Raw genomic sequence first — 15548 nt, forward strand, 5'->3', positions numbered from 1 at the left:
GCCTCAAATAAATACAAGTGTTGCATTGTATATATGCAGTGACTTTGTTCATAACATATTTTTCAGTAAATTGAATGCTTTGATGTACCAATGCGCTGTTTCAGCAAGTTCAAAACAAATTTCCCGATGCTAGGGGCTTTTGATTTCAAGTGAAAAGAAATTTGGCTTCTTTAATAACTATAATACATAGCGAATCGATATAACGCGAGCTGGTTTGAGCACTGGCAGAGAGACCCCATTTACGAATGACTTCTTTGTCACATCCAGCCAGCTCTCACGCATGCGCTCTTCTCGCATTCATATTGTTTTGGCGGGAAAAAAGTTCGCACGTTGCGCTGGACTTTTTGGTCGGAACAATTACAATTATACCTAATTCGACCCTCAAGAATCGATTGGTGTGCTCAGAAACTTCGTCAAAGGCGCGGTCTTTAAGGCTTCAAAAGTTCAAAACTCAAAGCCATTAATTGTTAAGGAAAACGAATAAATAAAATATTTTTGTTTTTGTACATATTAGATTTTCCATTTTATTTCTACGTATTTGTGTATTTTGCATGATAGAGGCTAGGTTGTTGTGCTTAAATTATTGATCAAAAAGTGCTCGGGCATTGAATGGGATAATTGGCAAACATGGCTTCTGAAAAGAGCAGTTAAGAAGAATAAATTATAAAAAAGTATCAATGATCTCAAGAAAAAAATTCAGCTCTCAGGTAATTAAATTTTGAATGGATTTACGAAGCTATTCAAAATCACATTTTAGAGGGCCAGAGAATGGCCAAATTCGATCTGTGCGGCATCGAAAAGAAGAAAAAACACGGACAAGGCCAATCAATTAATAAATGAACTGGAAGAGTTGTGTGCCAATTTGGGAAAGGCCATTCAAACGTGTTGCAGTAAGAGGTTTTAACTGTGCTATAAGACGCAAGCAAACCGGTGAGCAAACCGATATCGCGTGAGCTTCAAATCCCAGACTTACTTAGAGCAACACCAACGGTCATTAACGGTGTGCGTCCAGTTTTATCCGGGAATTAATTGCGATCCATTTGATTGTTTTGTGCATACTCTCGCTCATGGTCAGACGCATTGAGGAATATATGCTCATCAATTCACCAAATTGTGCGAAATTTGGTGTTCGTGGTGCCTGTGGTGCTGGATTAAACCAAAAAGGTAAGACTTAAAATGTTCCACACCGCATTTATTTTAATTTAATTCGGATAAATATCAAATTGCAATGTCGTGCGGCGAACGCCGGGGGCGGCGAGCGATTGGTTGGCCACGCCGGAGGCGGCCAGCACCGGGGGTGGCGAAACGTAGGGGCGGCCGGCTAGTGGTAGTGGCCAGCACCGGGAGCGGCCGTGGCGGAGGCTGCCAACACCGGGGGCGGCGAGCGGCCTGCAACCCCGTGACCGCCGCGTATGCTGGCCTGTCGCCCCACGGCCGCTTGGCACAGGCCGCCGCAGCGAACGCTGGACGCTTCCAATTAATTCGGCGGCTGCCTCGTTAAAAATTTTAAACGTCAATTTGACAAGGAAAAAACTGGTCAAATTGACAAGCGTCATCGGTAGCCTGCCGCTGCTGGCCGCCTTCGCTGCGGCCACGCCACCACCGCTCGCCGCTCCCGGTGCTGACCATTACCGCTGGCCGGCCACCCCTACGTTTCGCCACCCCGGTGCTGGCCGCCTCCGGCATGGCCACCCAATCGCACGCCGCCCCCGGTGTTCGCCGCGTGACATTGCATTATGATATTTATCCCAATTAAATATAAAAATAAATGCGGTGTGGAACATTATAAGTCTTACCTTTTTTGGTTTAATCCAGCACCACAGGCACCACGAACACCAAATTTCGCACAATTTGGTGAATTGATGTGCATATTCCTCAATGCGTCCGACCATGTGCGGGAATATGCACAAAACAATCAAATGGATCGCACTGAATTCCCGGATAAAATTGGACGCACATAGACATCTGTGAGCCGCCCACAATTTGATCGGCGGCTGGCTTTTCGGCTCTGAGCCGTCAAACCAGACGTCGGCGGCTGGCTTGCAGAATTCCATCGGCTCGGCTGGCGGCTGGCTTGCAGCCGGCTTAAGCGCTCAATAAGTCTGCATTGCTCATAAGTAACATCACAACTCACAACTATTTAGTGTTGGGAAGCTGCAAGTTGTGTTTTGTGTTATATAATGGACGAAAAAGTAGTTAATAAAGTTTATTATATTTTGCTGTATATGTTTTTACTATTAAAATGCCATGATTATAGTTCATAATATAAAAATCATTTATTGTACTTCTCATTTTTGTACATTGCATTTGTGCTAAAGTGGTCACTTTCTTTCAGGCATGTCATATTATTTTTTTTTTAATTTCACAACATGATTTCTTGGTATTAATTATCAATTATTCATATTATCAAAAATTAAAGAGATTATTTATCATATGATCATATGTCACGACTTGAAAACGAGATCAATGCTTGAGGAGAGAGTAATTGTCATGCAGAAACAAGAGCTTTTCAGCATGCAGGGGACTCAGTCTGCTGAACATGTCTTTTAACAAGAGTGAAACTTAACGTATGTAAACACATCTCCAAAATATTATACAGTTAAATTAACTACTCAATATTAGCATGGCATTATGATCTATCAAGCATGGGCATGGTAATCGAAAAACAAAGTAAACATTTTACAAACCTGAAGATGTTGTCAACCTCTTCGTTGTCAGATGCACTACTCTGTGCCTTGATAAGGCAGGCTGCACAAAAGTGATAGTCTGATGTAACTATTTTTTCACTTTTGTCTTGCTGGATGAGGTTAAGTACACCGAAATGTCTAACCACCCAAGATGGTTTTGAGTTGCCGATTGACAGATCAATCTTTAGCTGCGAAGGCTTGATTTGTGACTTTAACAATTTTTTTAGATTGAGATCCATGATTACTATTATCTATTTTGCTTAAATGACTAGGTGACCTCGGCCATTTCCGTAACAGTCCTAACTAACAAAAAGGAGTCACATTACATTATTCATTGAATCACACGAATCACATGGCACTGTTTTTGTTTAGGATTAAGGAGCAAGAGCAATGAAATTTTCAGATATAAGTGAATTAGGTGAAAACCGGTGAAAACTGGTTTTCATAATGAAAAAACCGGTTGCGAGCTACAAAAGAGTGCGAGTGATACGAAAATACCGGTTTTTGAGACAGTCGATTTATTCATTATTAACTGCTTCAGAAAAATATACATGAAACAGAGAACGGTGCGAATATTTTTAATTTCAGGCACGTGAAATGAAAAAGAGATATAGGATCATGATATTCATGATTGAAGTTACAAATTATGGCCGGCTGGCTGGCTGGCGCGGCGCAGCTGGCTGAGCCGATGAGAAATGTCGGCGGCTGGCGGCTCAAGAAAACGATCGGCTGACTGAGTCGGCTGGCGCGGCGCGGCTGGCTCGGATGTCTAACGCACATCGTTAATGACCGTTGGTGTTGCTCTAAGAGTTACGCTCTGCTAATACACGCCGAAAACCCGGCAGAAACAAGCAGGCAGCCTGGCAAATATCACAAGTATGTGTAAAAATGTAAAACAATAATTCTACCATAAAAAAAATGGATAGAATTCTTTAAATTGGCGATGACACGTCGGCAGCTCGGAAATAATACTAGTCTTTGACAAAATTGACGATAAGTACTAGTGTGCCTGAGCAGGCGATTAAGACGACGTTGTGATACCTGCAAATGAGAGAGGAAAATAGTGCAATAATGACCTCAAATTTTAGGGGAGGGATATACTCACAATGACGAATCCATAATTTCCTTAGCCAATTGCTCTCCGAACTCGACCAAAGTACAGATCCAGCACGTTGCAAACATTGCGAAGGCGACACTAAGCATTATTCTCAGTCGTCTCTGCAAAAAGATTAGTAATTATTTTTAAATGAGGGGCTATATAATTTTAAATTACCGGCGTCAAAAACTTGTCATCCTTCAGTAGACATAGCGTGATAGTGATGCTCGTGACTCCTGCTACTTGACCAATCAGCCAAACGGACGCCTTCAAAGAAAAATTGGGTGCCGGTCAGCGAGAATTACAATCAGAATAATTATTTTAATATTTACTGTAGCTACGTATTCGTACACGCACAGGGACACAAACACTGAGCATACGGAACCAATAGTCCATGCCAAAACTTCGCTCCAAACTTCTCCTGACAAGTTGAAGCGTTTCTTTGTGAAGGTTGAACATTTTTCAACGCATTCGGAAAAGGAGCTATTATTAGAGAAAATGAGACATTAATTAGAAGCGAGTTCTATATGTGTGAGGCGGAGAGGCTCAAATTCCACGGCAAAGATAGAACATCAATTAATAAAGTAATAACGGCCGTTAAAAATTGAAAATTTCCTAGTTGACTCACCACATTGCTGACAATATTGAAGCAATAAACAACAAGCTTCTCAGCAGCACTCCAGGGAATACGTGAAACATGTCTTCCTGCATGCATGACCCAATTGCTATGAAGATTGACACTGCTAACCATTTCAGTAGAAATATCGCGCCGTTGATCAGAAGTACAGCTACAATCCTGCAAGTTAATTAATTTTAGATATTATTAAATAAAAACAATGGCCAAAATTGAATTTTGTCGAACCATCGCCAGTGTCCTGTTGGCAACTGCGAATAGCACAGTGAAGCCAGGGTCAAAGCTAATACTGGCACGTGGCCGCAATTCATTGATTTTCGAAGAACACTGTTAAAAAATTATAAATCAGGTGTTATCTCAAAACAATTTTTATAAATATATTTCAAATAATTACTTCGCGCTGATTGAGCTATTAAAGTTCCATTCTGCTCCTACCCGTGCATAAGTTATACAAATGAGAATCAGTACAGTACAATTGACTACTGCCTGTAGCGTAGTCCAGACTTCCGTGTCCTAGAAACTTGAGTCATTGATTGAAATTTTATCCACCACAGACGATACTTACCGCGTGCATCAGTATGGCGACGATGGAGATATACCCGACAAGATAAAAATATCCGTAATTTGAGGCTGCCAGGCAACAGTTAATTAAATTTATTAAAAATCTAATACTACATGTCTGACGAAAGTCACTTCTATTCTATTAGATATTTGCCTATTTATTTTACCTGTGTGGCATGCGACAATGGTTGCTCCTACGCTCACAACCATATCACTTATAAGAACACTGCATTGGAGAATACTGTCCACAATCCTCAAACTATTTTGCAAGAGTAGCCCATCCCGCTTTTTCTGAAACAAATGTAAAATTTTTGGTGGAATTCAAGACCATATCTTTAACAAAGTTTCTGGGGCCAAAATCGATTCTTAAGGGTCGAATTAGGCCAAGTAGATATTTTTTCCGACCAAAACGTGCAACGTGACGTGCGAACTTTTATTCCGGCCAAAACAATATGAATGCGAGAAGTGCGCGCATGCGTCAGAGCTACTTGCAGAGAGAGAGAGAGACCTGCACCTATACGAATGACTTCTTTGTCAGATCCAGCCATCTCTCACGCATGCGCACTTCTCGCATTCATATTTTTCACGCGTAGTAGAAGTTTTCATCAATATATTGTGACGTAATTTGCATTACTTGTACTAATTGTGTCTTTTGGATCGTAAAAACAAACTCTTGACACTCTTACGGGAATCCAAAGAGAGCTTTTTGCTTCCCATATTCAGACACCATCTTGGATCTGCGCAGTGCGAACCAATATTATCGCACATCTGGCCCCCGCTGGAAAAATCCAGAATTGAAATATACCTCTAGATTCCATTGTTGTGTGGCGTCGTGGTAGCACATTTTCATTGTCACCGCAAAATCGAAAAACCAATTTGCAATGCTGAATGTCCAGTCTAAAAGCTGAGGTTTTTCATCAGCAAATGTCATGACGCCGATGACTTTCATTATGGTGCTGAAAGGAAATTAATTATTAATTATAAAATTTATATGAAAAGAAAAGGAAATGTTACTTAAACATCCATGAAGATGCAGTTGATATGAGGGCGTTGCGTCCCCTTTGTTCCTCAGTTTTTTTGTACATCGTTATAAGAAGTTTCCAAACGGGAAAGAGTACAAAACTTATCATTATGAACGCCAACACGATCCAATCTTCGATCATTTTTTCTTCTTTTCTCCTCGGCATTATTAAGATTGCGCTGGAGCTGTTTTGTACGAGTAGTTCTTTGGAGGATCAGTGTGGGAATAGCTTTATTATGCGTCGAGAGGGAAAGCACGTCAACTTTCCTGAATATGTGTGGATTTCATGCTGCGTGCCTTACTTGGATCTCTAACCTGCGCTCAACTTGAAACAAGATCGGCCAAAGGAAAGAAGAAATACTTTGCTCTTTGATAACAAAGAACACAGATTTTTGACTTGAATAATACGCAACGCATGACAAATGAATTTTTAGCTACCTTCTGGAGTCGGATACAAATTTAAAACACTTTTCCACGTGACAAATTATTGTTTATTATTATTTTAAGTTTCCAGAAATTACATCAAGGATTCTGTCTTATTATTTAATTCAAAATATAATTGGTGACTTTTTCGCAAATAAAAATTCGTGTTTTGACTAAATTTTGTATACCACAAAATATTTTAATGACTTTCAACGATCTCCTATAGTATTAAGTTTTTATTTGAGGAAGGTGCATTTCTGCCGATTTATTAATAACATTATTCCACTTGAGAGTATTGATCGGAAAATTACACCAGTTGAAGCAGAAGAAGCACATAAAATAAACACGAAAATGTCTAATCTTTGCCTAAATAATTTCTTTGAAACAAATACGGGGATAGCTGAAAATTTCCCAGGTGAGTAAATCAGATTCAAAGTTTTCATATTAAGCATGCAGTGCGCATCTCTCTAGATTTATTTCCCAAGAGGCCAAATTCAGCCCAAAATTTGCACACCGTTGAATTTAATTTAATTCTTTATTTGTATTATTCAACGGTACAGCAATCGAAGATCCTCCATAGATCTCACGGTTGGATGAATCAAAATCAATGACATATTAACTTTAAATTGGGATCTATTCAGGGCGACAATTGAAAATTATTTGAATTGTTGCATGCAATGGAGACAGTGCTAGTAGTTAAGAAACAGGCCTAATAAAGAGACAGTCCTAACTTTGCAGCCACTTTTCTAAAACATTTACATTGCTAATGTGTGTGTTCGGGAGTCTTTTAAGGGTAATTGTCAATTTTACCGACTTTATTTCTCCATCCTGAATTTTACATATGTTGTTAGGGGTGTTTGATAGTGTGCAACCTGAAATTTTGAGCAAAAAATTCAGGGGGCTTTTGTTGGGAAATCGCGATTTTCGAAAACGGAAAATTTCAGATAGTAAATCCGAAATATCGAGGTATCTTCGGTCCAGATTGGAATTTCGATATAGTTTTTTCACCTCCACACGTAACTTTTTCAGTAAAACAAATTTGCCATGGGTCAAAAATTTGTAGGTCAAATGTCAAGGTCACAAATTCGCGTGCAAAATGTTGAATTAAAAATATCGCAAAATACGCCCCCTCGGATTTTTTTCATGAAAACGTAAAAAATGTAGCCCTGAATTTGTAGAATCGAATGGTGAAGAGAAATCGATGGAGACTCTAATAGATCGCGAGATATTTTGAATTTAAGGATTCGTGTCGGGCGTCCGGCACGACGACAATATCATCCGGTGATTTTACTTTCGTAATTTACGTCGGAATTTGATATGTAACCCCACATGTTATGCATATGATTACCTAGAAAAATAAACGAGCTTTCTAGTGGTGTGCTTACATTTTGTTTTGGTTTCAAACTTCTGAAGAAATAGCGGCGCGCGAAAAAAAATATAAATATTTCAAATTTTGATATTTTTGTAAATCTCAAATCTCGGGTTCTAACCATCAGAATTGCAAAAACTACCCACCGTTGGACTCGTCTCGACCTTTCCTGATCAGCTGAAAGGTTTAGGGGTGTTTACCCTCCACCCCTAACTGTAAGACGCTACATTTTTTTGTTTTTTTTCTAGGGGGTTGAAGTTTAGCAATTTAGGGGTGGAGGGTAAACACCCCTAAACCTTTCAGCTGATCAGGAAAGGTCGAGACGAGTCCAACGGTGGGTAGTTTTTGCAATTCTGATGGTTAGAACCCGAGATTTGAGATTTACAAAAATATCAAAATTTGAAATATTTATATTTTTTTTCGCGCGCCGCTATTTCTTCAGAAGTTTGAAACCAAAACAAAATGTAAGCACACCACTAGAAAGCTCGTTTATTTTTCTAGGTAATCATATGCATAACATGTGGGTTACATATCAAATTTCGACGTAAATTACGAAAGTAAAATTGCCGGATGATATTGTCGTCGTGCCGGACGCGTGACACGAATCATTAAATTCAAAATATCTCGCGATCTATTAGAGTCTCCATCGATTTCTCTTCACCATTCGATTCTACAAATTCAGGGCTACATTTTTTACGTTTTCATGAAAAAAATCCGAGGGGGCGTATTTTGCGATATTTTTAATTCAACATTTTGCACGCGAATTTGTGACCTTGACATTTGACCTACAAATTTTTGACCCATGGCAAATTTGTTTTACTGAAAAAGTTACGTGTGGAGGTGAAAAAACTATATCGAAATTCCAATCTGGACCGAAGATACCTCGATATTTCGGATTTACTATCTGAAATTTTCCGTTTTCGAAAATCGCGATTTCCCAACAAAAGCCCCCTGAATTTTTTGCTCAAAATTTCAGGTTACACACTATCAAACACCCCTAACAACATATGTAAAATTCAGGATGGAGAAATAAAATCGGTAAAATTGACAATTACCCTTAAAAGACTCCCGAACACACACTAATAAGGTCAGTTTTGGCTCTAAATGAATCCTAAGGGATCAGTTCATGCATTCCCAACAACCATTTTTCACGATTTCTCATTTTAAAAGCGCTGTAAATTTTTATCGTTGTTGGTCTAAAATTCCGAACCCCATTCATTATTATTTTGTACACAAAATAATCTCCTCTTCGTCGTTATTTACAGAGAGTTGCATTTCTCAGGAATTTCATTGAGGCTTACAAGAATTTACTGCTGATCGGCTATCGCAGAGCGTGAAACGAGGCGTGGATAGGCAAGCTGCGCGTCGCGGCTGCTTGGCACGTTGCATGCTCGACGTATAACCACTCATCTGTCAGCTTTGCGGCTTTGATGGCCTGATTGCCGGCGGCTGCGTGCTCACAAGTGAGTGCCGCGATCAATCCAGCTTGTCAAAAGCACGTGCGTTGCCTGCTTTGACATCTCATGAAGCTCGGTTAGTTATAGTTATAAGCTCCCTGCAGGCCGCCAACATACTTTGAAGTTGTAGTAAATTGAGCTCTAGTGCCGAGAGTTAATTGACAAAGAAGCAGCTCTACAAGTGCGTTTCAAATACCAACCAATTTGCATGTATTTTTAATAAGGTTAATCAGTTTTAATATAACCAGGTTTGATGCAAAATCTGCGCTTCAAAGTTTTAATATTATGCCTTCCAGGAAGTTTTAACAAGCTGTTTGCCTACTTTGATAAATTATTAATTTTTAATGGAAAATGGTTATTGCCAATGCACGAACTGATCCCTTAGGATTCAGTTGAAGCCAAAATTTATCTAATTAGTTGTGTAAAGTTTTCAGAAAAGTGGCTGTTTTGCACTGTCTCTTTACTAGAACTGTCTCCTTATTTGAAATCATGTTTTATTTCTCAACAAAGAGTTTTCCTTAAAACGCTGTTGGACAGATCTCGACCAGAGGAATCGAAATCTGACAAGAAAATGTGGTCAACGCGCTGCAAATTTCGGAGAAAAATGGAAATTTTTTACTTTTTTACTGTGGCGAAAAACTTTTTTTATAATATTGCAAATTTCAGAATAAATTGTTCATTTTGCATCCAACAATCAATTCCAATAATTTTCCATTGTCACCCTGTGTTGATCCACTTTCATTCCATTGTTAAATACATATTTTCAAAGCTAATTGATAAATTAAATACGTAGCTTTGTTTCTTGAACCATTATTTGAATAAAATACTTAATAAAGTCTACTTTAACCCTTTATTTACTTCGGTATGGTAAAGTAAATAATAATTTCTATTTTTTAAATAATTTTTGCTTGCTAAAAAACTGTTAACACTTATCAAAATGAAATTACAGAAAATTATTTTAAAATAAATATGTTGAATTTTTAAACCAACGAAAATCACTAAAATTATGAAACTCACAATCAGCAATAATTGTTTATTTTAAAGCAAAGACTATCAAGACAATAATTAAAAATTTCCAAATAATCATGGTGGAAAATAGTTCGACACAAAATTATAACTCAAAATGGAACGAATTTCTTTGAACTGGCGATTAAATAGAATTCCATGTATAACACTTTTCGCCTCAAATACTCGTGGAAATTGAACGTGGGCGTGAAGCAGGTGGAAAATTTATCTGGTCGAGTGGCCAGAGACGCGGGACTAAAACAAATTGAGAGAGCGAGAGCAAACTTATTGATTCGGATCGGTTCTCCCACGCAAAAATCTACCAGAGGCGGACAAATAATTGCCTTTTCGTGGTGGAATCACATGTATTTTTAAAAGTAGCACGGCGAGCAGGAGAATATTGAAAAATGCTGTTGGAAAGAGTGATGAATAAAAATGAAAGCTGCGCACAAAGTCCCTGCATAATATTTAAATTTTGATGTGTTTTCATCGCTCAATTTCTGGCAAATTTAAAATTAGCTTTTAAAATCGTCTTACAAAATCAAACTATTTGATTGAAATCGCTAATGAAGAAACTCTAACTTTCCTCATTTGCAAATTTTGGAATTTTTAGTTTTTTTTTAAAAATAATCGTAATTGGTCGCAGAACTAAAATTCACCTCTAAAGTTTACTAAAATCTAATTTTAGAATATGCCTTTTTAATAAATAATAATAATAATACTTTTCGGATTTTTTAAAACATGTTTATAACCCAATCTCAGCTTCTAATGGTTATTTTTTCAAAAATCATACCATAAACAATTTTCGGTTGTAATTTTGTGTGTGCGTTGCAATTGGCTTATCGTTGGAATGAAACATATAGATCTAATGTATAGGACCTCGCCAAAATTCAATAAAGATTTTTATTATAAATTTATGATAAATTGTCCTGAAAAATTTCTTACTGCAACCACTTGCATTTTAGGGGTGTGAAATAGGGATGGTTGAATTGTAACCCCTTTTAATGTAAGCTCTATTATTCAATCGCTTCCAATCGGTTAACCTGCAAAAAAATGATTTATTTTTTATAGGGTTTCTAAAAATTCCGCAATTTTATTTTTTATTTTTGCACATTCAAATTCAAGTTTGTACCCACCAGTTGAAATAACTGTACTTTTGCTAGACTCGTCTTGATCTTCCCTAATAAATTGAACGGTTTGAGGGGTGCTAACCCCCTTTCAAAGCAGCCAGGAGAGGTCTGAGGCTTATTAAATTAATTTTGAATTAGTTGCTGTTTTCATTTATTTTTAATTTAGTTTTTTTTGTACAGTAAAATAAAAAGAGGTGATTATTCAATAAGAATGAAACATTTATTAATTTAAAACTCGCAGGCATGCGTTCGAATAGGGCATTCACACATAACTTAGCAATACGCTAGACTCGCGGCGTCTCTGTCTCTTCTTTCCATAATTAAAAGTACATAAAACACGAAACTAATACACTCTTGTCACTATGAACTCTTGCGCAGAGTTTATCACTTGATTTGCACGGCAGTTTGCGGGCTGGGCGGGGGCGGATGAGAAAGAGGCACTCTGTGGTTGACGAGCGCGTCTCAGTCGTGGCGCTGCTTCTCCAGGTTGCCCGACAGGGTTGGGTCGGGCCGGCGCCGCTTGAAGAAGCCACACTTCCACAGGCAAATGGTCAGCAGGATGAGCAGCAGCAGACCGGCCGCGATCGCCACCACGATCATCCACAGCGGCACGCCCTCCCCAGCAGCCTGCTCCAGCAGCTCAGGGTACGCTATCGTCTCCACCTGAATAAAAAACAAAACGTAATTTGTTTAATTAATCCGGTTTTTCTCATTTTACAACAGGGTGTCTCAAAACCTCGATAATTTTATTTAAAAAATTTGTATTTTGCGTCTTTCAATGATCAGCAATTTTTTAGTTTGAAAGTACATCAGTGGTATTAATGTAATTAAAATTTAAAAAAATGTGTTTGTTTTCTGACCGAAATCTGGCAAGTTCAGCAAAGAGGCCAATATAATTATTTCAAAAATTATAAAAAAAATAATTTAAAGTTTCTCAAAACAAGCTGAATTGTGCCAAAATCTGAATTTTCTTTTTTATTCTTTTTAATTTGATTTTTAAAGGTTATTTTAGTAATTAATGCGAGTAATCTGATCGCTGCCAGAGAGAAGAGACTGCATTTATGCGCAAAATAAAATTAAGTGTAACAGGCGTTGTGGTTGTTTTTAATTAAAAAAATCACGTTAAAATGAAAAAAACGCAAAATTAAAAAAAAGCAAAATCGTCCCTGCAAGACTGCGTTTGAGTGATTGTGGGAACTCTTTGTTTTCGAGTTAATTTAATCGTTTCTAGAGCTAAAACTGGAATTTATTATTATAATTTAACATATTTAAACTAAATTAATTGTTAATTTTTCATGTTTCTCAAGGCAAAATATTTAATGCAGGGGCCAAAATCCTTTCTAAAATATTTCCAGCTCCAAATAAATATGAAAGTATGATTTCAAAGCAAATGATAGATTAATGTCAGAAATTTTATGAAAATAACTAGATTTTTTTAGTCATTTTCAATAAGGATTCTAGCCCAACTGCTGAGATTAAAAATCTGCTGGTCGACTGTAATATTTTCTCGTCTATATATAATCGCGTTTTAATTTGCAGCTGGCGTGCTGTCAGTTTGTGAGTGTAAAAAATCTTGACTGGGGGTAAAATGCGATAATAATTATGAGTGTCAGTTTTTACGCTTCCGCTTTATGGCGGCCCCATCAAATGGCTTTTTGTAACTTACAGATTCGTGCAATTTATTTCAAAATTTTGTGAAGTTATAAAAAATGGGCTATGCTCAATAAATCATTAAAATTATGTGCAAACGTGCTTGCTATGGATTTAAATAGCCAAATTTGAAGAAAAGACTGAAATTCCGATATTTTGCGCCATTTCAAACTGCTTAAAATGTGAAAACCCTTGATAAATGGCAAGCATTTGAGCTAGGATCTTTTTAAAATTATAAATTAACAGCACAACAAAAGAATAGTTGATTAATTGTACATCCTCTCAACAAAATCAAGTATTTCAGCATCAAAATTTTTTGTTTCTTTTTAAATATAATGAATGAAAACATTTCACCAAAAATCTCTATTGTTTTGGATAAAAAATTTACAATCAATCTCGGTGTCTAAAATCTTATTAAAAAAGTTGCTTACATCTTTAAAATTAAGATATAAAATTTTTTCCATGTTAAATAAAGAAAACTAAAACAAAATATTTAAAATTAAAAAGGTTTTTGACTAAACAATTTTGCCCTTACTCGCGCATTTATGATTTTGACTTATTGTGATAAATCAATCTTTTTGTTGACAATTTCCATTATTAATAGTTTAGCTTTTACCTGGAATTCATCGTCCTCGTTGCTCTGATGGATTCCCTGGAGATGAATTCGAGCTCTGGAGCCAATTTTGACCCAGTCGACTCGAGGGTAGTCTTCCACTAACGTCGAGTTCCACAGCCTGAATTAATTTAAAATGAGATTTGACCTAAAATAATTCAAATTTTGTTACCTGGCTCTTATTCTGATTGTTGCTTCAGTGTTTTTGTGCAAGTTTCTGATGATGCAGACAAACGTGAAGCACTTGGCGGTGCCAGCAGCGCAATTCTACCGATAAAATTAATATTTTAGAATTGTTTTTTTCAATTTATTTGAAGAACTGACTGATGAGATCACACTCCGTCTGCGGCCCTCCTTGTCCGTGATGGCCTCGGGCCGCAGCACCGCCTCCGTGTCTCTTTTTCTCCTGCTGTTGAACAAAATCGTCTCCGGAGGAGACTCGAGGATCAGGTTGTCGAACGGGTCTTCAGCACCGGCCCTCGCCGTCAGGTTCAGCGGGTTCACCTGGCCGTAACCCATGCGGCACTCACCCCCTCCAATAGCTACAAATTAAAAATAATTTTTTTCAATTGGAAGAGCAGTAACATTTAATTTTTTAAAATTAAAGAATGTTTGGCACAGTGTGTGAAATTTATTTTAAATGATTTACTCAAGGATTTAGATGTGCTAAATTATTCCACACCCTGGTTTAAATTAAATTTATTGGCCTTTAAGTAATCAGAAATTCGTTTTGTTTGCCAAATTTTTATTTCAATTTAATATAATTGAAACAAATTTAATTGAAACCTAATTTATATTTGTAATTTCATTTAAATTTTTTTCATTTGGTGTTTTTTTTTAATTTTCATTTGATTTAATTTGATTTTAATTTAATTTTAAGGAGAAATCAAATAAAGTCTTACATTCGACGGTGGGCTTTTCGTCGAGGTAAAGCAGCCACTTGCCCTGTGGCTTGGTGTTGGCCACCTGGTAGGGCCAGTCGATGTGCACCTCCAGCTGGTTCACCTTCCAGGGTCCGCTGTTGAACACCTGGTACGTGTGCAGCACCCTGGTGCCCACCTCGTCCCTGAACCTAATGGCGGACTCGCCCTTGACCGCACCGCCGTAGAAAACTTGCTCCGGCCGCGCCAATCTGCCAGAAAAATCCAAATTTCAGTTTTAAAACCCCCCATTATATTCGTAACTGACCCTTTGATGGATAGCTCGGCCTTCTTGACCACGTTGGCCCGCAGGACGAGCGGACTCTGCTGTCCAATGTCCTCCGAGGTGGAGTTGGCGCTGACCGTGAACTCGAGCTGCAGGTCGCGGTCGCTCAGCTCCTTGGGGTCGAAGCGCAGACGCAGCTGCTTCTTGCCCTTCTTGAAAGGGTTGCCGATGCTGCACGCCACCAGGGTGCTGTTGAACGGCTTGCAAGAGAACAGGCTCTTCTCCTATTTCAATTAGACGCCAAAATTTAGTTTCAGTGAAAATATCGAACAAATTAAAACTAAAAATTAATTTATACAATTTTATTTTAACGAAACATCTTCAGGTCGCGCGACCTGAGGAAGGTCAGTGACGGTAAAGGATGTAAAATCGTCGCAAATGTGTTCGAAAATACTGAAAATGCATTTAAATCGACCAGGAAGCAGATCTCAGATCGGGGTACCCTGAAAAAGGTCGTCAGGGAATCCCGAGTAAAAGTTCAATCAATAACCTGTTCGATGAGGGGTCGTGGTCAATGATCGGACAAACGGCCGAATTTAAATAAAAATAAAACAATGTCATTTGAAATTTTTGAGTTTTTTGAAAATTCGGCTGAAGAAATTCATAACAATTTGAAAAATGGTCCGATTTTGTAAAAACGCATATGGGTGGACGCGCCTCACCAAGGGGCATCAATTGGTACTCAAATAAGCACCA

General features: G+C 38.0%; 1 protein-coding gene across 2 annotated transcripts in view; it reads right to left on the reverse strand.

Moving 5' to 3' along the window:
- Nucleotides 1-11581: 11581 nt before the first annotated feature.
- The window catches only part of mew (multiple edematous wings), a 49193-nt gene continuing 45226 nt past the window's right edge, over nucleotides 11582-15548 (reverse strand). For both annotated transcript variants that reach the window (XM_065489427.1, XM_065489426.1), the window contains 6 exons: nucleotides 14835-15076; nucleotides 14549-14778; nucleotides 13971-14188; nucleotides 13819-13913; nucleotides 13650-13767; nucleotides 11582-12046 (listed from right to left, as the gene is read on the reverse strand). In XM_065489427.1, the coding sequence (XP_065345499.1) occupies nucleotides 11846-12046; nucleotides 13650-13767; nucleotides 13819-13913; nucleotides 13971-14188; nucleotides 14549-14778; nucleotides 14835-15076 (1104 nt within the window). In that variant the 3' untranslated portion in view covers nucleotides 11582-11845. The remainder of the gene's footprint in view (nucleotides 12047-13649; nucleotides 13768-13818; nucleotides 13914-13970; nucleotides 14189-14548; nucleotides 14779-14834; nucleotides 15077-15548) is intronic.

Source organism: Cloeon dipterum, chromosome 4 (assembly GCF_949628265.1).
Source record: "Cloeon dipterum chromosome 4, ieCloDipt1.1, whole genome shotgun sequence".
Classification (NCBI taxonomy): domain Eukaryota; kingdom Metazoa; phylum Arthropoda; class Insecta; order Ephemeroptera; family Baetidae; genus Cloeon; species Cloeon dipterum.